Source organism: Manacus candei, unplaced genomic scaffold (genome assembly GCF_025592945.1).
Source record: "Manacus candei isolate 608988 ecotype Guabito, Panama unplaced genomic scaffold, ASM2559294v1 h1tg000197l, whole genome shotgun sequence".
Taxonomy (NCBI): Eukaryota; Metazoa; Chordata; class Aves; order Passeriformes; family Pipridae; genus Manacus; species Manacus candei.
In genome coordinates this window covers 431,010-450,746 of record NW_026138245.1, presented here as the reverse complement: position 1 = coordinate 450,746, position 19,737 = coordinate 431,010, and the positions used below count along the sequence as shown (strand labels likewise).

The following is a 19,737-nucleotide window of genomic DNA, read 5'->3' as shown; positions in this document are numbered from 1 at the left end:
TGGGAACACCTGGAATGGGAATGGGAACACTGTGAGCAGACTGGGGACACCAGGAATGGGAATGGGGAGACCTGGAATGGGAATGGAGACACCTGGAATGGGAATAGGGAAAACAGAGGTGGGATGGGAACACCTGGAATGGGAATGGGGACAATAGGAATGGGAATGGAGATACCTGGAATATGAATGGGAACACCAAGAACTGGGAATGGGGAAAACAGAAGTGGGATGGGAACACCAGGAATGGGAGGAGGGACAATGGGAATGGGAATGGAGACACCTAGAATGGGATGGAACACCTGGAAAGAAATTGGAACACATGGAATGGGAATGGGAACACATGGAATGGGAATGGGAACACCTGGAAAGGGAATGGGGACAATAGGAATGGGATGGGAACAACTAGAATGGGATGGGAACACCTGGAACAGGAATGCAAACCCGTGGAATGGGAATGGGAACAGCCGGGCCCGGGCTGTGTCCCTGGGGAAACAGGAGGCCAGGCCCAAAAGAGTTAACTAAGAAATTGGGGCCTGCTAACAAGCTACCAACATCCAAGAGCATCTGTGCTCGTTCTGTTCTACTGACTGGAGCAAAGCTTCAGAGAATAGTACAGGAACATGTCCTAGGCCTCGAGGGGATAAATTAGAGAGACAGCAGGATCAGGGAGACATTGGAATAGGAGGAATAGGCCGGGAGCCAGGGCTTTTTCCAAGCTTCAGTGAGCGGGTCAAGACCAATGGAAGAGAAGGAAGGTCAAGCTGAGGAAGATGAGTTGAAGCCCCCAGAGCCATGGAGGAAGAGTGGAAGTACCCTCAGGATTGAGGGCCAAGGGAAACACCGCCCCAAGCCCCGCCTGAGCTCCACCTCTACTCCGCCTATTATTAATATGCATCGATAGATGTTGTAATCACTTGAATATGCATTTAATCCCAGCTGAAGATTGTATAAAAATGCTGATTTTGTGTGAAGCCTTCGAGCGGGACCTCCTGAGACCAAAGGAACCCCGGGAGAATTTGGATACTCCTGGAATCAAGGCACAACTGGGACACTGCAGGGCCCTATGGAAAAAAAAGGAACCTTGTGACACTGCGGAATTCCTGGAATCCAGGGGCCTTTGGGACATGGGGGCCTCATGGAACCAAAGGAACCCTGAGGTGTTTCAGAAGGTCATGGAATCAAGGGGCCACTGGGACACTGCAGGGCCTCTGGGAATTAAAGGAACACTGGGACACTGGGGCAGGACATCCCCCTGCAATGGCACCAAGACAATGCCCCATTTGCAAAGGGGTCAGTGCTGAGCTGAGAGGGGGCCAGGCCAAGGCAGGAGATGTTGGACCCCAGACTGGTTTCACCCCAAATGAAGCCCCTGATGGTGAGGGAACCCCTGGAGTCCAAGGCCTGTCAGTCCTTGGGTTTCTACCAGAAAGGGCCAGTCCCCTGTCCCAGGGGCAGGTTCTTCCAACAGAACTCTTCTTGGGGGGTGTGTGGAGATTCCTGCCTTGGCTGGGGACCCCCCAAGGTCACTGCTGGAGGTTGAGAGCAGAGATCTCCCCACGAGCGCTGCTCTGGGGCAGTTCCATCCATCTCTAATTAAAAATTCTTGCTTTTTTGCCACCTTTAGTAGAATTGCTTCAACAATTGCTTTAGTGTATTGCCCTGTCCTATCTTATCCTGTACTACTGGTAGTTTTAGTGTGTATGTTGTGTAATAAATAATTCTGGTTTAGTCCTTTTGTCTGATCATTATTAGTAATAAGTAGTTCATTGATATAAATATATCTGCTTTTCCATCATTAAAACCTGTGGGACAAAACTGGTTCAATCCCATCTCTATAATTCCTTAAATTCAAAGCATTGGCATAACCCAAGGCTGAGATTGGATCCAGCTGCCCCCAGGCTCCTCTGGGAGCAGAGTTTCGAAAGCCAGGGAGTCCGTTCTGCACCTCGGGACTCCAGGGCAGGACTTCTCCCATCAACTTTGTCTGAGCCTTGAACTCCCCCTGCCACAGGGGGGATGGGGAAAAGGGAGCAGGAAATGGGAGAAAAGGTGGGAAAAAGGGGGCGTGGGACCCCTTCAGCTGAGGGGCCAAAGGGGTGGGACCCGCAAAGGGAGCAGAGGGAAGCTGTGGTTTAGTGGGACAATAGGAAAGGGGTGGGAGAGAAGGGAAAAGTGGTGGGCTGAGAGCCCCAAAACTGAGTGTGAGGAGTGCTGGGACCCCAAAGTTATTGGGAGAGGGACGGGAGACCCCAACTGAGTGCAGAGGGGGTCTGGGGGCTGGGGAGACCATAGGAAAGGGGTGGGAGAGGGGCAGAAAACGGGGGTGGGACAGCAGGAAGAGGAGTCCCATGGGGGTCCCTTGGTGTCCCCATCACTTGAGCCCTGGAGCAGTTCCCTGGGGCTCTGGGGGGGTTGGATCTGCACTGGAGGGTCCCCAAACCCCCTGTCCATCCCTGGGGGGCTGATGGGGGGTTCCCCTCCACCCAACAGCCAGTGCTGCAGTGGCCACAGGGGAAAAGGTGGGAAAAGGGGGGTCTGGGGTGGCCCCTGAGCTCCCACCCTGCTGTGGGGTATCACAGCCAGCACGGCTTCCCCAGAGGAAAGGCCTGCTGATCAAACCTGAGTTACTTTATGACAACATCACCCCCTGGCTGATCAAGGGAAGGTAGTTGATGGGACCTTCTTGGGTTTCAGTGAAGCTTCCCATAGTGTCTGTGCCCAGATCCCTCTGGACAAAGTGTCCAGCCCAGAGCTGGATAAACACACCCTGTGCTGGGCGAGCAATGGGCTCCCGGGTCGGGCACAGAGGGTGGCAGTGACTGGGGGACATCAGATGGGGGTCACTAGGGGGGTTCCCCAGGGCTCCATCTGGGCCCTGTGCTCTCCAACATCTCCATCCATGACTTGGGCACAGCACTGGAAGGGACAGGGAGCAAGTTTGCAGATGACCCCAACCTGGGAGGAGCTGCTGAGTCCCTGGAGGGCAGGGAGGCCCTGCAGAGAGACCTGGACAGATCCCAGGGCTGGGAATCACCCCCCATGGAAGTTCAACAAGGGGCAGTGCCGGATTCTGCCCCTGGGATGGGCAACCCCAGATGTGGGGACAGAGTGGGAATGAGAGGCTGGAGAGCAGGCTGGGAAAGGGCCCTGGGGGTCCTGGGGGTGTCCACTTGGCCAGGAGTCAGCAGTGCCCTGGCAGCCAGGAGGGACAACCCTGTCCTGGGGGCATCAGGCCCAGCATGGCCGGGCCAGGGAGGGGATTGTCCCGCTCTGCTCTGCCCTGGGGCGGCCTCACCTCAATAGTGGGGCACTCTGGGGGGACACAATGGAAGGAAGAGATTGAGCCAGTCGAGAGTGTCCAAAGGAGGCCACCAGGATGGGGAAGGCTCTGCAGGGGAAGCCTTAGGAGGAGCAGCTCAGGGCACTTGGGGTGTTCAGCTGCACAAGAGGAGACTGAGGGGAGACCTCATGGCAGTTCCAACTTCCTCAGGAGGGGCAGAGGAGGGGCAGGCCCTGAGCTCTGCTCTGGGGGGACCAGGGACAGCCCCCAGGGAATGGCCTGGAGTTGTGTCAGGGCAGGCTCAGGTTGGATGTTAGAAAGAGGTTCTTCCCCCCCAGGCTGGTTGGCACTGAACAGGCTCCCCAGGGCAGTGGGCACAGCACCAAGGCTGACAGAGCTCCAGGAGAGTTTGGATGATCCTCTGGGGCACAGGCTGTGACTCTTGGGGATGGGCCTGGGCAGGGCTGAAGGTTGGACTTGATGATCCCTCTGGGGTCCCTTCCAACTCGCACATTCTTTCATTCTGGGATTCTGTAACACCCCACCTTTGCCTGCTTTGCTGCTTCTGTGAACCACGAGTTCTTTATAGAATCATAGAATCAGCTGGGTTGGAAGGGACCTCCGAGATCATCAAGTCCAGCCCTTGATCCAACACCGCTGCAGTTACTAGGCCATGGCACTGGTGCCACATCCAGTCTCTTTTTAAAAATCTCCAGGGACTGGGAATCCACCACTACCCTGGGCAGCCCATTCCAACGTCTGACCACCCTCTCTGGAAAGAAATTCTTTCTAATATCTAACCTAAACCTCCCCTGGCACAACTTGAGGCCATGCCCTCTTGTCTTGCTGATGGTTGCCTGGGAAAAGAGACCAACCCCCACCTGGTTACAACCTCCTCTCAGGTAGTTGTAGAGGGTGAGGAGGTCTCCCCTGAGCCTCCTCTTCTCCAGGCTGAACAGCCCCAGCTCCTTCAGCCTCTCCTCATAGGACTTGTGCTCCAGCCCCTTCCCCATCCTCGTTGCCCTCCTCTGGACCTGCTCCAGGACCTCAATATCCTTCCTGAACTGAGGGCCCAGAACTGGACACAGCACTCCAGGTGAGGCCTCACCAGCGCTGAGTCCAGGGGAAGAATCACTTCCCTGGTCCTGCTGGCCACACTGTTCCTGAGCCAGGCCAGGATCCATTTGCCTTCTTGCCCACCTGGGCACACTGTGGCTCATGTTCAGCCTCCTGTCAATCAGCACTCCCAGGTCCCTTCCTGCCTGGCTGCTCTCCAGCCCCTCTGGTCCAGCCTGTAGCGCTGCAGGGGGTTGTTGTGGCCAAAGTGCAGGACCCGGCCCTTGGCCTTGTTGAACCTCATCCCGTTGGAATCAGCCCAACTCTCCAACCTATCCAGGTCCCTCTGCAGAGCCCTCCTGCCTTCCAGCTGATTGACACTCCCCCCCAGCTTAGCATCATCTGCAAATTTGCTAATGATGGACTCAATCCCCTCATCTAAATCATCAATAAAGACATTAAACAGAACTGGGCCCGACACTGATCCCTGGGGACACCACTAGTGACCGGATCCCAGTTGGATGCAGCCCTGTTCACCACCACTCTCTGGGCCCGGCCCTCCAGCCAGTTCCTGACCCAGCACAGAGTGCCCCTGTCCAAGCCATGGGCTGCAGCTTTTCCAGGAGAATGCTGTGGGAGACGGTGTCAACGGCCTTGCTGAAGTCCAGATAGACACATCCACAGCCTTCCCCTCACCCACCAGGTGGGTCACCTGATCATAAAAGGAGATCAGGTTGGTCAGACAGGACCTGCCCTTCCTAAACCCGTGCTGGCTGGGTCTGATCCCTTGTCCATCCTGTAGGTGCTGTGTGATTGCACTGAGGATGATCTGCTCCATAAATCTTTCCACTCTCATCTTTCCACTCTCAACTTTTCTTTCCCTTCCTCTCCCTTACCCTTATCCTGTCTTTCCTTTCTCTCCCTTATGCATTTTCCCCAAAGGTTCTCTTTATGCCATATTGCTGTAGATGAGAGATGCAGATGATAACACCCAAAATGGCAACGTACCTGTTTACCTTTGAAACAAAATTGTTCTAATATAAACCCTACACATGTAAGTTTTCAAACACCAATTATTCAGTGTCGTTTCACTCTAATCCACCCCAAGGGATTTATTAATAAGAACCTGGGTTACCCTCCCCCTTTTCTGGGGTGGGTTGTAACATTTTTGGCGTCAGGGACAAGGACCCTTTGGATGTGGTGGAGTAATCAGTGTAGTCCAAAACTGACACTGAGGGTGAGTCAAATGGTGACCATCCCCACGTTGTGAAATTATAGTGATAATTTTTCTCCTCCCAGTGTGACCCGGGCACATCAGACCTGTTGAAAGGCTTTCTGGTGTAGCCTGGACCTGTTGAAAGGTTCTCTGGTACCTGGAGCTGTTGAAAGGTTTTCCAGGAGAGAGTCAAGCCGACCCTCAGAGGGTTAAGGGGGAGAAAGACATTAACCTGAGCTGGGTTAATGACTGAGTCAAAAGGAATGACACCCCAGGGTGAGTTAGGTGGGGGTTATACCATCAGACCTTGGTGATGCAGTCATCATCACCTTGTATGAGAAGAAGGGAGATAAATCAGACTGCTCAAACTACCGGGGTATTACTCTGCTCTCCATTGCTGGCAAGATCCTGGCAAGAATACTTTTGAACAGACTAAAATCCACTATAGCAGAAGGAATTCTTCCTGAAAGCCAATGTGGTTTCAGAGCCAACAGGAGCCCCACAGACATGGGATTTGTTCTCAGACAACTGCAAGAGAAGTGCAAGGAACAGAACAAAGGTCTCTATGGAACCTTTGTTGACCTCACCAAGGCTTTCAATACTGTGAGCAGGAAAGGTCTGTGGTAGATTTTGGAACGTTTAGGTTGTCCCCCCAAGTTCCTCAAAGAGATCATCTCACTCCATGAGGATCAGCACGGCCAAGTCAGATATGGCAATGCACTTTCTGAGCCCTTTCTAATAACCAATGGTGTGAAACAAGGCTGTGTTCTTGAACCAACCCTATTCACAATCTTTTCCAGCAGGATGCTCCAAAGGGCCACGGCAGACCTCGATGATCAGGACGGGATCTACATCCGATACCGTACTGATGGAAACCCTTTCAACCTAAGGTGACTGAAGGCCCACACCAAGACCTTAAACCATCTTGTCCAGGAGCTGCTTTATGCTGATGACGCCGCCCTCGTCGCTCACACAGAAGCAGCTCTGCAGCGTTTAACATCCTGCTTTGCTGAGGCTGCTGAGCTCTTTGGGCTGGAAGTCAGCTTAAAGAAAACAGAAGTTCTCCATCAACCTGCACCTCAGGAAGGCTTCCATCATCCCCACATCACCATTGGCCAATCAGAGCTCAAATCAGTCCAGCAGTTTAATTACCTAGGGAGCCTCATCTCCTCAGATGGTGAGATTGACGGGGAGATGGACAACAGGTTAGCAAAGGCATATAACGCTTTCCAAAAACTCCATAAAAGAGTGTGGCATAATAAACACCTGAAGAAAAGCACAAAGATCAGTGTTTACAGAGCCATTGTGCTGTCTACTCTCTTATATGGATCCGAATCCTGGGTCTACAGCCACCACCTGCGACTCCTGGAACGCTTCCATCAACGCTGCCTCCGTACAATCCTAAACATCCACTGCTCAGATGATGGGACCAATCCATCTGTTCTAGAACAGGCAGCAGTCACAAGGATTGAGGCCATGTTGCTGAGAACACAGCTGTGCTGGGCAGGGCACGTCTCCAGGATGAAGGACCAACCACCGCCTCCCTAAGATCGTGCTCTGTGGTGAACTTGCCACCGGCTGCCGCAAGAGAGGAGCCCCGAAGAGGAGATACAAGGACTGCCTGAAACAACATCTCAGCCTTGGCCATATTGATCTCCATCACTGGTCTACTCTGGCCTCCAGTCGGGAGGTCTGGAGACTCCCCATCTCTAACGCTGCTGCTTCCTTTGAGAACGCAGCAGGATCAGCATCAAGGAGAAAAGACAACGCAGAAAGAACCGTGTCCTGTCCATCCCATCCAAGGAGTCTTTCTGCTCTGCCTTTTGCAACTGGACGTGTCTATCTCGTATTGGCCTCTTCAGCCACCAGTGTGCTTGTAGCAAATGTGGGCAGAGCCCTTCCCAAATCTTCGTTCACAAAGCCCAGCCATGATTTTGGATGTTAATTTGGGAGTCTGGACTCATTGGTTTATTTGGTTCTGGAACTGGTATTTGGTTTATTTGGTTTTGGAAACAGGTATTTGGTTTCTTTTGTATTATGGGTACTTCAGGTTGCAAAGAAAGAGTCTTGAAGAAATCCTTTCTGGTATTTTGGATATTAACTTGTCATTTCTGGACGTATAAGTTGATTTGGTTTGGAAACTGGTATTTGGTTTATTTTGTATCCTTGAACCATTGGAAACAAATTGGGACCCCCTTGGAGGGACAAAGCTGTTGATGCTCCAGGGGTTCCAGGACCCTGAGGATTCCAGTGCACATTGAAAGTGTTATTCAGGGAGATCCTCTCAGTCCATGGATGTGGGGAGTTCCAAGCAAGATCCCTGGGATTTTATTAATACACTAAAAGGTTTATAAAAGGTATATAAAGATATATAAAAGGTGTACGTAACCAACATAGCAATTGAGTTCTATAATATAATATGATTGACTTATAAACAGTTGTGCTAGAACTGTAAAAGAAGAGGTGTGATGCCTCAGAGCTTTTTGGATTTTTTAACTTTGGTAGATTTTAGAAGTAGTGGTGTAGTGATTGCAGATTTTAATGTAGCTGCATTCTATCCCTTACCCTGTAGCATAATGTTGGGACATCCATAACCCTGTTACCCCATCCCATATCAATCCCTCTAAATCCCATTAGTGTGTTTAGTCTTCTTTTCAAGGTAGAATTGCAGAAAAGCCTGGACCAGAAGACATCACACAGGCACAACCACCTTCAAGCCCAGAACTTTGGAGGAGCTCCAAGGACTGTGGGTGCTGCGAAGAAGATGATGCTGAGGAAGAAGGGGTCCCAAAGACCCCAAAGCCAATTCCCAAAGGGGCGTGTCGGGGGCAGAACGGGGCAGAAGTGGGGGGTGGAGAGATCTGGGGTTGGATGGACCTTGTTATAAAATCCCAGAGCCACTGCCTGGGGGGTGCACGTGGTGTGTGTTCCCCTGGCCTGAGGCTCCACTAAAGGACCTGCTCTCTTTATCTCATCTCATCCACAACCCTGGCCTGGAGTCTTTTCCTCCACGCTCTCTTGAAGCAACGGGGACTGGACCCACCAGGTGCTGGGGATGCTGGAAATTCCCCCCGGTGCCGGGTGGAGCACGTCAGCCTGGAGCACCCCCTCAGCCAGGACTGGGGTACGGCCCGGCCCCCCCAGCACCGGGGGCACACTGGGAGGGGGCTGAGGGGCTCTGGGGGCCTTGGGGGGAACTGGTTGGGAGTTTGGGGGGTAAGGGAAAGGGTCTGGGGGGGGATGGAGAGGCTGAGAAGGAGGTTGTTGGGTGCTGGGAGGGCTGAGGGGGGCTTTGGGGAGTCCTGGGGGCAACTGGGAGGGAGTTTTGTGGGAGCGTTTCAGGGAGGGGAGCGGCTTTGGGGGGAAATGTAAAGGCTGAGAAGGGATTTGGAGGGTCCTTGGATGGCTGAGGGTCCCAGCCTGGACCCCCCAATCCATCCCCGTGCTAATTTTGGGGGGGTCGTGTGTCCCCCTGTACCTGCTTTTGTTCTGACACCAGCCGACTGCTCCCGGTGTTCCCAGTAAAGCTTCCCAATTCTCTGCACTCCCTGGATGCCCATTTTCGGTGGGCCCTGAGCTCCCCCCTCCCCCGCAGCCCACGGACCCCCCGAACCCCCCAGCCCCGGGGCTGCCGCGGGGGCCCCCAACGGCCCTCAGCCAATCCCAAAGCGCCCACGCCGCCCGCGCCCAATCCCAGCGCGCCGCGCTGATGACTCATCAGTCGCCGGGAAGACGCCTCGAAAAAAGGGCCCCGACTGCGCCCTCAGCCAAGCCCAGCGCGCCCCAAACCCCCCAAAACGGCGCCGCCCGGCTGGTTTGGGGCTATCAGCAGCTGTCCGGCGCTGGGCATGGAGCGTGTGCGGGGAGCTGGGGCCGTGCTGGCGGTGCTGGTGGTGCTGGGAGCCCCCCCGGCTGCGGGCGAGGAGCTGTCGGGTGAGCGGGGGGGGGGGGGTCGGGTGGGAAAGGGGGGGAAAGAGGGGAGGAAAGAGGGGGTGGGAGCCCCAAAAGTGAGTGGGAGGGGGGTTGGAAGGCCCGGAGTGAGTGGGAGGGGGGTGGGAGCCCCAAAGTGAGGGCGGGGGGGTCTGGGGATTGTGGGGCCGGTGGGAAAGGGGTGGGAGAGGGGGGCAAAGGGGTGTGGGAGAGCAGGCAGAGGGGTGCCCTGGGGGTTCCTGGGTGTCCATCGAGCCCTGGAGCGGTTCTCTGGGGTTCTGGGGGGGTCGGATCCACAGTGGGGGGGTCCCCAATCCCCCTGTCCATCCCCGGGGGGCTGATGGGGGGGTTCTCCCCCAGCCAAGAGCCGGTGCTGGGGCGTCCATGGGGTAGAGGGGGTGAGAAAGGGGGGTCCGGGGTGGCCCCCTGAGCTCCCAGCCTGTTGTGGGGGGCTGGGGGATGATGGGGGGGACGAGGCATCCCCTGACCCGTGTCCTGCACACACAGGGGTGTTCCAGTGGATGGGAAAGGCTGAGTGTCACTTCATCAGCGGCACCGAGTGGGTGAGGTACGTGCAGAGGTACATCTACAACCGGGAGCAGTACGCCCACTTCGACAGCGATGTGGGGGTCTTTGTGGGGGACACCCCGTATGGAGAATTCTGGGCCAGGCAATGGAACAACAACCCCGAAATTCTGGAGTACGAACGGGGTGAAGTGGACAGGCTCTGCCGGCACAACTACAAACTTGGTGCTCCGTTCAGAGTGCAGAGGAGAGGTGAGCGTGGGGCAGAGCGGATCCCCTCAGCCCCTGCCCCAGGAATGACCCTGGAGCCCCTCATGCCCTCCCTGGAAATCACCCCAGACCCCTCAGCCCTCCCTGTGCCCTTCCCTTGGCCTTTTACCCCTTCCCAGTTCTTTCCTGTCTCTCCCAGTCCTTCCAATGCCCCCTAGTCTCTCTCAGTCCATTCCACTTTTTCAGAGTCCATCCCAGTCCATCCCAGTCTCTCCCAGTGCCCCCCCCGCGTCTCCACCCCGCTGGGGCCACCGAGCTCCCGCCCCTCAGCCAATCCCAGCGCGTCTTTCTGATGACGCTCCAGTTGCCAGGCAGACCCAAACCAAAGACTTCCCTCACCACGACTCAGCCTCCCAGTCCGGATCGCTTCCTTCCCAGTCCAGCCCAGCCTTTCCCAGTACATCCCAGTCCTTCCCAGACCCTCTCACTCCACTCCCAGACCTTCCCGATCCATTCCCAGACCCTCTCAGTCCATTCCCAGTCGTTCTCACTTCACTCCCAGACCTCCCAACGCTCTCCCCAGTGCCCCCCCAGCCCAGCCCCTTCTCCCCCACTCTATTCCCAGTCCCTCCCACTGCCATCCCAGTCCCTCCCACTGCCATCTCAATCCCTACCAATGTCCTCCAAGCCCTCTCCCCTCCCTCCCAGTGCCCCCCAGCTCAGCCCAGTGTCTCCCCCGTCCCTCCCAGTGCCCCCCAGCGTGTCCATCTCGCTGGTGCCGTCGAGCTCCCAGCCCGGCCCCGGCCGCCTGCTCTGCTCCGGGATGGATTTCTACCCTGCGCCGGTGCAGGTGAGGTGGTTCCAGGATGGGCAGGAGCTGCCGGAGCACGTGGTGGCCACCGACGTGGTCCCCAACGGGGACTGGACCTACCAGGTGCTGGTGCTGCTGGAAATCCCCCCCCGGCGCGGGGTCACCTACAGCTGCCAGGTGGAGCACGTCAGCCTGGAGCACCCCCTCAGCCGGCACTGGGGTACGGCCCGGCCCCCCCAGCACCGGGGGCACACTGGCAGGGGGGCTGGGGGGGAAAGGGGGCGACTGGGGGCGACTGGGAGGAAGTCTGGGGGGGAATGGGAAGGGTTTGGGGGGCAATGGAGAGGCTGACAAGGAGGTTGTGGGTGCTGGGAGGGCTGAGAGGGGCCTTGGGGAGTCTTGGGGGCAACTGGGAGGGAGTTTTCAGGAGTGGTCTGGAAAGGCTGGAAGGAACCTTGTGAGGTCTTGGGTTGACTGGGAGGGGTTCAGAGAAGTCTTAAGGGGGCTGGGAAGGGACTGGGAAGGGTTTCAGGGGGGCCCTGGTGGTGATGGGAGGGATTGGGAGGGTCCTAAAGGGGATGGGGGGGCTTTTTGGGATCCCAGAGGAACTGGGAAGGGACTGGCAGGAGATTTCAGGGAGTCCTCGGTGGGCTGGGAGAGACTAAGATGGTGTTTGTGGGGTCCTGGGTTGTCTCTGGGAGGTTTTGGGGGTGCTGACCCCCCCGGCTCCCCCCAGAGATGCCACCGGACACCGTCCGCAGCAAGATCCTGGTGGGGGTCGGGGGCTTCGTCTTGGGCTTGGTCTTCCTGGCGCTGGGGCTCGGCTTCTACCTGCGGGAGAAGGTAAAGGGGGGTCCCCAAATGGGGGTCGTGTCTCCCCCCTTGCCCACAGCCTCTCTGCTCCCCCCACCCCGCTCTCACCCCCTTTTCTCTCCCCACAGAGCTCCTGAGCCGCCGGCGGCCGCAGCCCCTCCCCGTGGCCTCGGGCCCAGCCGGGACCCCCCAGTCCATCCCCACGCTGAGTTTGGGGGGTCGTGTGTCCCCCCCAGCCCTGCTTTTATTCCGACCCCAGCCGGCTGTTCCCAGTGTTCCCAGTAAAGCTTCCCAGTTCTCCCCAGTCCCTGTTACTGGGGGCAGTGAGGGCAGGGGGGAGGGGATCCCTGTCACAGCTTTACTATTTCTAAAAAACCAAGCAGGAATTTTTCTTCGCCCTGCCCCACTGGAAAAGAAAGATGTTGAATGGGGGAGGGGGCTTTGCCTTGGGTGACTCACACCCACAAAGGAACTGGCCCAGCCCACATTGCAGGTTGGGAGCCCTCAGAAGGCTGGGGGGGGTGGAGTTTTTTGCTTTCTCCTGGGCAAAGGGCAAGGCCCTTCACTTTGGCCTTAGCTCAGGCAAGGGCTGTGTTGGAGAGGCTCCGAGGTCCTTTTGTTCTCGGCCTGCTCATCTGGCTGTTTGCTGGTTCCCGTTTGCCTTCGTTTCCTGCGCCCTGTTCTGCCCCCAGCCCAGACCTGCTCGGACTTCATGGGACAGGTTTGACCCCCCTCCAGAGGAACCTTTTGGGGAGGAGGTCGCCCTTTCCCTCCTCCGCTCCCGTGTTGGCAGTGGCGTGTGTTCATCGGCCAAAAGGGGGAATTCCCGGCCACAGCCAGCCACAGACAGCGGGAGATTCGTGGGAAGAGCCCCTTTTTCCCCTTTTCCACTTTTTCCCCTTTTTGTTGTTCTGCCAATACACAGATATCCTTTAAGAAAGCTGTTATTTTTCCTTTCTCCATACTTCCTCAACTGGAATCTCCTAATTTCCGATTTACAATTCCTTACAGGGAGGAGTTTGGTTTTCCTCATAACTCATCCCCCTCAGCAAAACACTTCAGTCTCATTCAGCTGACACAGAGGTGCTGCCCCATGCTCCTGCCCTTGCCATTGCACATCCCCACATCCCAGAGCCCCAGCAAGAGCCCTGAGGAATGGGGCAGGCACAGGATCTCCCTTCCCAGGGCTGGGGGTCAGACCTTGGCCCTTTGCAAGAACAAAACAAAGCCAGATTTATTCAGCATCACAGACCCCGGGACTTTGCTTGTCCCCACCTGTCATCACTGCCCCCAGTTTTCAGCTCTAACTGGAAGCAGGGGACAATTTCTGAGTGCTGGCCCTCAGTGGGACTCATTAATACCAGGAGAAACTGTGGACTTGGATCTGACTTGGAATTCTTCAGGGGTTTCTTTAACTTGTCTTTGTCTGATGTTCAGGGACTCATCCCCAACTCCCGAGGGTCATTCAGTGCCTGGGGCTGTGTCTGTGCTGCTGAGCTGGGCTGGGCTCCTGGCTGAGTTGAACAAAGTTCCCCCAAGAAATCCAAAGAATTTGGAGGAGATTGTAAAGCAGCAGAGGATTGACTCAAGGCAGCCCTGCCCTGACTGTGCTGCCTCTCCTGTCCCCTCCCCAGCTCTCTCCTCTCTGCTGGGCAGGCAGGAACAGGCTCCCCCCAGACACTGCCCAGCCCTGGGGGGACAGCTGAGTGCTGGGAGGGCAGCCCTGGATGGCAACAGCTCCTCAGGAAGGCAGGAAGGAAAGGCAGGAGCTGGCCAGGAGCTCTGGGCAAAGGGCAGACTGGGCTGCACAGAACCTTGCCTTGGAGGAAGCCTCGTGCTCCCAGGGCTCCAAGAACACAGGGATTGCCACCCCACACTCTGCTGGGAGGGCAGCAGGGCTGGGCACAGAGCAACCCAGGGGGACCTGGAGAGCCCTGGGGACAACATTTCCACACAGATGGTGCAGGGGCTGACTAAGACTCCTTTGTTACAGACAAGGGGCAAGTCCAACAGCCCCGGCATGTGGGCAAAGGAATTCATCTGAGTCATTTGGGCTCAGGAGAGGACATTTTTGGCCTTCTTGGTGAATCCGAAAAATCGGTCCGAGAAACTGCTCAGAGACTTTTTTATCTTTAAGCAGCAAGGTATTTGTTTATTCAACGTTGGGAGCAAGCCAGGTGGCGCTGGACAAACTTGCTCGAAGGCTTCACACAAAATCAGCATTTTTATCCAATCTTCAGCTGGGATTAAATGCATATTCAAGTGATTACAACATCTATCGATGCATATTAATAACAGGCGGAGTAGAGGTGGAGCTCAGGCGGGGCTTGGGGCGGTGTTTCTCTTGGCCCTCAATCCTGAGGGTACTTCCACTCTTCCTCCAAGGCTCTGGGGGCTTCAACTCATCTTCCTCAGCTTGACCTTCCTTCTCTTCCATTGGTCTTGACCCGCTCACTGAAGCTTGGAAAAAGCCCTGGCTCCCGGCCTATTCCTCCTATTCAAATGTCTCCCTGATCCTGCTGTCTCTCTAATTTATCCCCTCGAGGCCTAGGACATGTTCCTGTACTATTCTCTGAAGCTTTGCTCCAGTCAGTAGAACAGAACGAGCACAGATGGTCTTGGATGTTGGTAGCTTGTTAGCAGGCCCCAATTTCTTAGTTAACTCTTTTGGGCCTGGCCTCCTGTTTCCCCAGGGACACAGCCCGGGCCCGGCTGTTCCCATTCCCATTCCACGGGTTTGCATTCCTGTTCCAGGTGTTCCCATCCCATTCTAGTTGTTCCCATCCCATTCCAGGTGTCCCCATTCCCATTTCAGGAGTTCCCATTCCCATTCAAAGTGTTCCCATTCCCATTCCATATGTTCCAATTCCCTTTCCAGGTGTTCCATCCCATTCTAGGTGTCCCCATTCCCATTCCTATTGTCCGTCCTCCCATTCCTGGTGTTCCCATCCCACTTCTGTTTTCCCCATGCCCAGTTCTTGGTGTTCCCATTTATATTCCAGGTGTCTCCATTCCCATTCCTATTGTCCCCATTCCCATTCCAGGTGTTCCCATCCCACCTCTGTTTTCGCTATTCCCATTCCAGGTGTCTCCATTCACATTCCAGGTGTCCCCATTCCAATTCCTGGTGTCCCCAGTCTACTCCCAATGTTCCCATTCCCATTCCAGGTGTCCCCATTCCAATCCCAGGTGATCCCATTCCTGGTGTCCCCAACCTGCTCCCGATGTTCCCATTCCCATTCCCAATGTTCCCATTCCCAGCCCAGGTGTCCCCATTCCCATTCCTGATGTCCCCATTCCCATTCCTGCTGCCCCCATTCCCATTCCAGGTGTTTCCATTCCCATTCCTGCTGTCCCCATTCCCATTCCTGGTGTCCCCATTCCCATTCCAGGTGTTCCCATTCCCATTACTGGTGTTCCAATTCCAGTTGTCCCCATTTCCATTCCCGGTGTCCCCATTTCCATTCCAGGTGTTTCCATTCCCATTCCTGGTGTCTCCATTCCCATTCCAGGTGTTCCCATTCCAGGTGTCTCCATTCCAATTCCAGATGTTGCCATTCCTGGTGTCCCCATTTCCATTCCAGGTGTTCCCATTCCCATTCCAGGTGTTCCTTCCCCGTTCCACGTGTCCCCATTCCCATTCCTGCTGCCCCCATTCCCATTCCTAGTGTCCCCAATCTGCTCCCAATGTCCCAATTCCCATTCCAGGTGTTCCCATTCCCATTCCTGGTGTTCCCATCCCATTGCTATTGTCCCCATCCCATTCCTGATGTCCCCATTCCCATTCCAGGCATTTTCATTCCCATTCCTTGTGTTCCATCCCATTCTAGGTGTCACCGCTGTCATTTCCCCTGCTGGTTTACCTTTAAACCAGCACACCAGGGCTGTGCCCAACGGGGGTCCCTGTGGATCATCCAACGCGGGTCCTCCCATGGCTGATGGAGTTGGAGCAGTGGCCGAAGCTCTTCCCGCAGTCGGGGCACTCGGGGCTTCTCTTACCGGTGGGTCCGTTGGTGGGAGGTCAAGGCAGAGCTGTCCCTGAAGCTCTTCCCACACTCCCCACACTTGTGAGGCCTCTCCCTGATGTGGATGCGACGGTGGGTGTAGAGGGTAGAGCTGTCCCACATTCCCTACACGTGTAGGGCCGTTCCCCAGTGTGGATGTGCTGGTGGCTGAGCAGCTTGGTGCTTGTGCTGAACCTCTTCCCACATTCCAAGCAATTGTAGGGCCATTCCCTGGTGTGGATGCAACAGTGTTTGCAAAAGCTGGAGCTGTCCCTGAAGCTCTTCCCACACTCCGCACACGTGTAGGGCCTTCCCCACTGTGGATCATCTGGTGGCTGAGCAGGTGGGAGCTCTGTTTGAAGCTCTTCCCACACTCCCCACACGTGTACGGCCGTTCCCCACTGTGGATGCGACGGTGGGTGCGGAGGTTGGCGCTCTGCCTGAAGCTCTTCCCACACTCCCCACACGTGTAGGGCCGTTCTCCACTGTGGATGTGCTGGTGCCTCAGGAGGTCGGTTCTCTTGCTGAAGCTCTTCCCACATTCCAAGCACCTGAAGGGTTTCTCCCTGCTGGGAGGCTGCTCAGGGACCACCAGCTCGCAGCTCCGCCTCAAGCTCCGGCCGCCTTCCCGGCACACGCTGGCTCTTTCCTCCTCACAGCCCCCTGGGCTGGCTTTGGAGCCCCTCCTGCGGGGGCATCTCCGGCCCTTTTCCTCCCCGCTGCCTTCCTGCGCCGGGGAGCCCTTCAAAACGGCCTCTCCCACCAGGCTCTGCCGGGGGGATTTGTCCTCCGCGCTCTCCGGCCTCACCTCGGGGCCTGGGGCAGGAACCAACAAGGACACGCAGGGGATTTGCCTCCGGCCCACAGGAAAGCCCAAGGACATCCCCCCAACTCTGGTCCCGGCAGGACGGCCACAAAAGACAAAAGACCCACCCAAAGGGGCACTGACTTCCTCCTCACCTGCCTGGGGGCCCCAAGGCATCTTCCTCTTCCTTGCAGCCTCCTCCTCCATCCGTCCAAACTTTGGGAAACAGAAATCCTGATGGGGGGGGAAACAAGGGGTGAGTGCGTTGCCTTGGGAGTTCCTCCTGCCCAAGTCCAGCTCTAGGACTCACCGGGCATCTTGTGTCCATAAAAACCCCCAAAACAACAACATTCAGCCCAAAATCCCCTCCCAGGAGTTCCCCCTCTCTGCTCTCTGGGGTTAGGGGGGTCCCCTGTCTGGCCTGATGGCACTTCTGCCTGCATTGGGGGTCCCCCTTCTCCGGGCTGCCGGGGGTCCCGCGGTTCTGGGGGGTTCCCACTCTCCGGGGTCCCCATTAATGTTGCCAGGGGGGTCCCAGGGCTCACTTCTCCCCACTCTGCCTCCCGGGGCCGGCCGGCCCTCCTCTCTCGGCTCCCACCCTCGCAAACCTCTTGGCGCTCTCGGCTCCCACCCCGCCTCAAGGCCCCCCCTCCTCTCCACACTCCAAGGCCTTCCCCCTCTCCGGGACCCCCGCTTAAGGGGCCCGGCGCTCCCTCTCTGCTCCCCCCCCTCCAGCATTCCGGGGGTCCCCCAGCTCCGGGATCGCCCCTCTCCGCTCTCCCCACTCCGCGGCTACCGGGGTTCCCCCCCGGCTCTCACGGGGCCCCCAAACCGCTCTCGCCCCCCCCGCCATTGCCCAGCCACCGCCAGGACCTTTTGGCTGCTCTTCTTTGTGCTCCCGCTCGGCTCCTCCCTCGGCTGGGCCGCCGCTTTTGGCGGGTTTCCTCCTCCGGGATCCGCCCCCTGCAGCCCTTCCCCCCCTGGACCAGCCCCCTTGGGCCCCCCTTGGGCCCCCTTTGGGCCCCCCTTGCCCAATTAGTCTGATTATACAGACAAGCAATTGGTTTTAACCCACAAAACCCAAAAGTTATAACCCAGCACCCTGGGGCATGAACAAAGTGGTTTTCCTTGGGCCCCCCCCTGAGTCCAAAGTAAAGGGAGAGGGAAAAAAAACCTGCTGGTGGGAGAGCTGTTGCAGTCTGGTCAAAAGTGGTGATTGCAGTCCAGTTGAGGGTGGTGGTCTCAGTCTGGTTGAGAGTGGTGAGCTGCAGCCTTCCTGTGGATACCACGAGTGGTGGAAAGGTTCCGAAACTCCAGGTTTATATATTCTCCAGTTCAGGCAGGAATGGTCAGTGATTCCCTCAGAGCGGGGAATTCCATAAAAGGATATGAGGGTTCTCTGAGCGGGGAATTCCAAAAAAGGATGCTCAGTTCGTTCCCTCAGAGTGGGGAATTCCATAAAAGGATATGAAGATTGCCAGAGTGGGGAATTCCATAAAAGGGTATGAGGACAGGGACACCCCCTCCACCTCGCAGGCCCCGCCCCCCCCGACAACAGTTCCTGGGAAAATGGCATGGAAGGCCATAGAATACACACTTTTGGGCTACACCCATCCAGTGAGGAATCGGTCCCAGCTGTTCTAACTAGGACACTGTGTCCGTCATCGCTGCCATCATCATCATCATCGGCCTCGTGGCAGTCGGTGTCTGGAAGCTCCGATCCGGTAACTCCCGGGATGGGGGTCGGCAAGGGGCACGGATCCGCCCGGCAGCATTCCGGGGATCCTGTGCCACGGGTGCTGATCCCACTTTCTTTCCATAGGGAGCAGGGAGGGGAATGGATATGACCCCGCGCCCACCAGTGAGTCCCAGCAGCGTGTGTGGATCCAGATCCTCTGTGCAGGGATCCCAGGATGGATGCCGGGATTCCAGAGGGGAATGGGGGCCTAATGGCTGGAGTGGGATTGGAAGGGGATTGCAGCTCAGGGCAGGATTCCAGAGTGGGATCAGGTGGAATTGTGGACTGGGATCAGGGCTGGATTCTGGAGTAGGATTGGGGTGGGATGAACAGAGCAGGATCAGGTGGGAATCTGGAGCAGTTCCTACTCTCCCTGGGCTCCACAACCGGCTCCATCCCCTGGAATGGGAACAGGGACATGGTGACTCCTTTCCCCGCTCTCATCCCAGCAGGAATCACGGCCTGAGCGATCCCGGAGCTGGATCCGCCCCTTCCCTCTCCCTGTGGAAAGGCAGGAGCTGCTGGCAGAGCTCATCCCGCTGCTCCCACCCACCCCGGCCCCCCTGCGGCTCTTCCCGATGGATCAACTTCCTGCTTTTTCCCGTGTGAAACCCAGGACCACAATTATTCCTGAGGCTTTAATTTGGGTGTGAAAATCTCCTGCTTTGGGCAAGAAATCCTGGCTCCCTCCTCCGGCATCTGGCAGTTCCTCTGTGGGAACCAGGAATAGGAATGGGGACAGGGGGGACTGGGATGGGGACATTGGGGACAGGGATGGGGACACTGGGAGCAGGTTGGGGACAGCAGGAATGGGCATGGGAACTCTAGGAATGGGAATGGGGAAACTGGGAGCAGGTTGGAGTCACCAGGAATGGGAATTGGGACACCGGGAATGGGAATGGGGACATGGGAGACCAGGATAGGGACAGTGGGGACAGGGATGGGGACACTGGGAGCAGGTTGGCTCAGCAGGAAGTGGGAATGGGGAGAGGGATGGGAACCCCAGGAATGGGAATGGGGACAGGGATAGGAACCCCAGGAATTTGGAATGGGGACAGGGATGGGAACGTGTCTCTCCAGGAGTTGGTTCAATACAAAGGTGGGTCCCTGGCTCGAGGCCACGGGAAGCCCCTTCTTTGGGAATGTCTGGGAACCAGGTGTCAGAGGTTTGAAAAGAGGTGTTGGAATTGTTTCCCAGTGTCCCCCCATTCCCATCTGTGTCTCCCGGGATGGGGTGGGTTGGAGCGGAGCCGCAGGCGCTGGGCAGGGGCAGTGGGGGGAGGGCGGCTCTCGGGGACACCGCGGTGGCCGCGGGGAGGGCGGGGGGTCCTTTGTTCGGGGGCTTTTGG

General features: G+C 56.8%; 3 protein-coding genes and 1 long non-coding RNA gene across 5 annotated transcripts in view; 3 read left to right on the top strand and 1 right to left on the bottom strand.

The window, feature by feature from the left end:
* LOC127464165 (uncharacterized) overlaps window positions 1-19,737 on the bottom strand; it is a 348,813-nt gene that overhangs the window by 49,016 nt on the left and 280,060 nt on the right. The gene's annotated exons all lie outside the window — the stretch shown is intronic.
* LOC127464177 (killer cell lectin-like receptor subfamily B member 1C) overlaps window positions 1,196-19,737 on the top strand; it is a 61,108-nt gene continuing 42,566 nt past the window's right edge. The window contains exon 1 of the mRNA XM_051774380.1: window positions 1,196-1,375. Coding sequence (XP_051630340.1) covers window positions 1,258-1,375 — 118 coding nt within the window. The 5' untranslated portion in view covers window positions 1,196-1,257. The remainder of the gene's footprint in view (window positions 1,376-19,737) is intronic.
* Window positions 9,388-12,095, top strand: LOC127464173 (class II histocompatibility antigen, B-L beta chain-like). Its single transcript, XM_051774377.1, has 5 exons — window positions 9,388-9,485; window positions 9,990-10,259; window positions 10,967-11,248; window positions 11,765-11,871; window positions 11,970-12,095. The coding sequence occupies exons 1-5, from the start codon at window positions 9,401-9,403 to the stop codon at window positions 11,976-11,978; spliced, it is 753 nt and encodes a 250-aa protein (XP_051630337.1). The 5' UTR covers window positions 9,388-9,400; the 3' UTR covers window positions 11,979-12,095.
* Window positions 18,303-19,078, top strand: LOC127464183 (uncharacterized). Of its 2 annotated transcripts, XR_007901224.1 has the most exons (3): window positions 18,303-18,374; window positions 18,473-18,511; window positions 18,838-19,078. It is a non-coding gene; the product is annotated as an uncharacterized LOC127464183 (long non-coding RNA). The 2 variants fall into 2 exon arrangements; XR_007901223.1 differs by lacking the exon at window positions 18,303-18,374 and having other exon boundaries at window positions 18,484-18,511; window positions 18,841-19,078.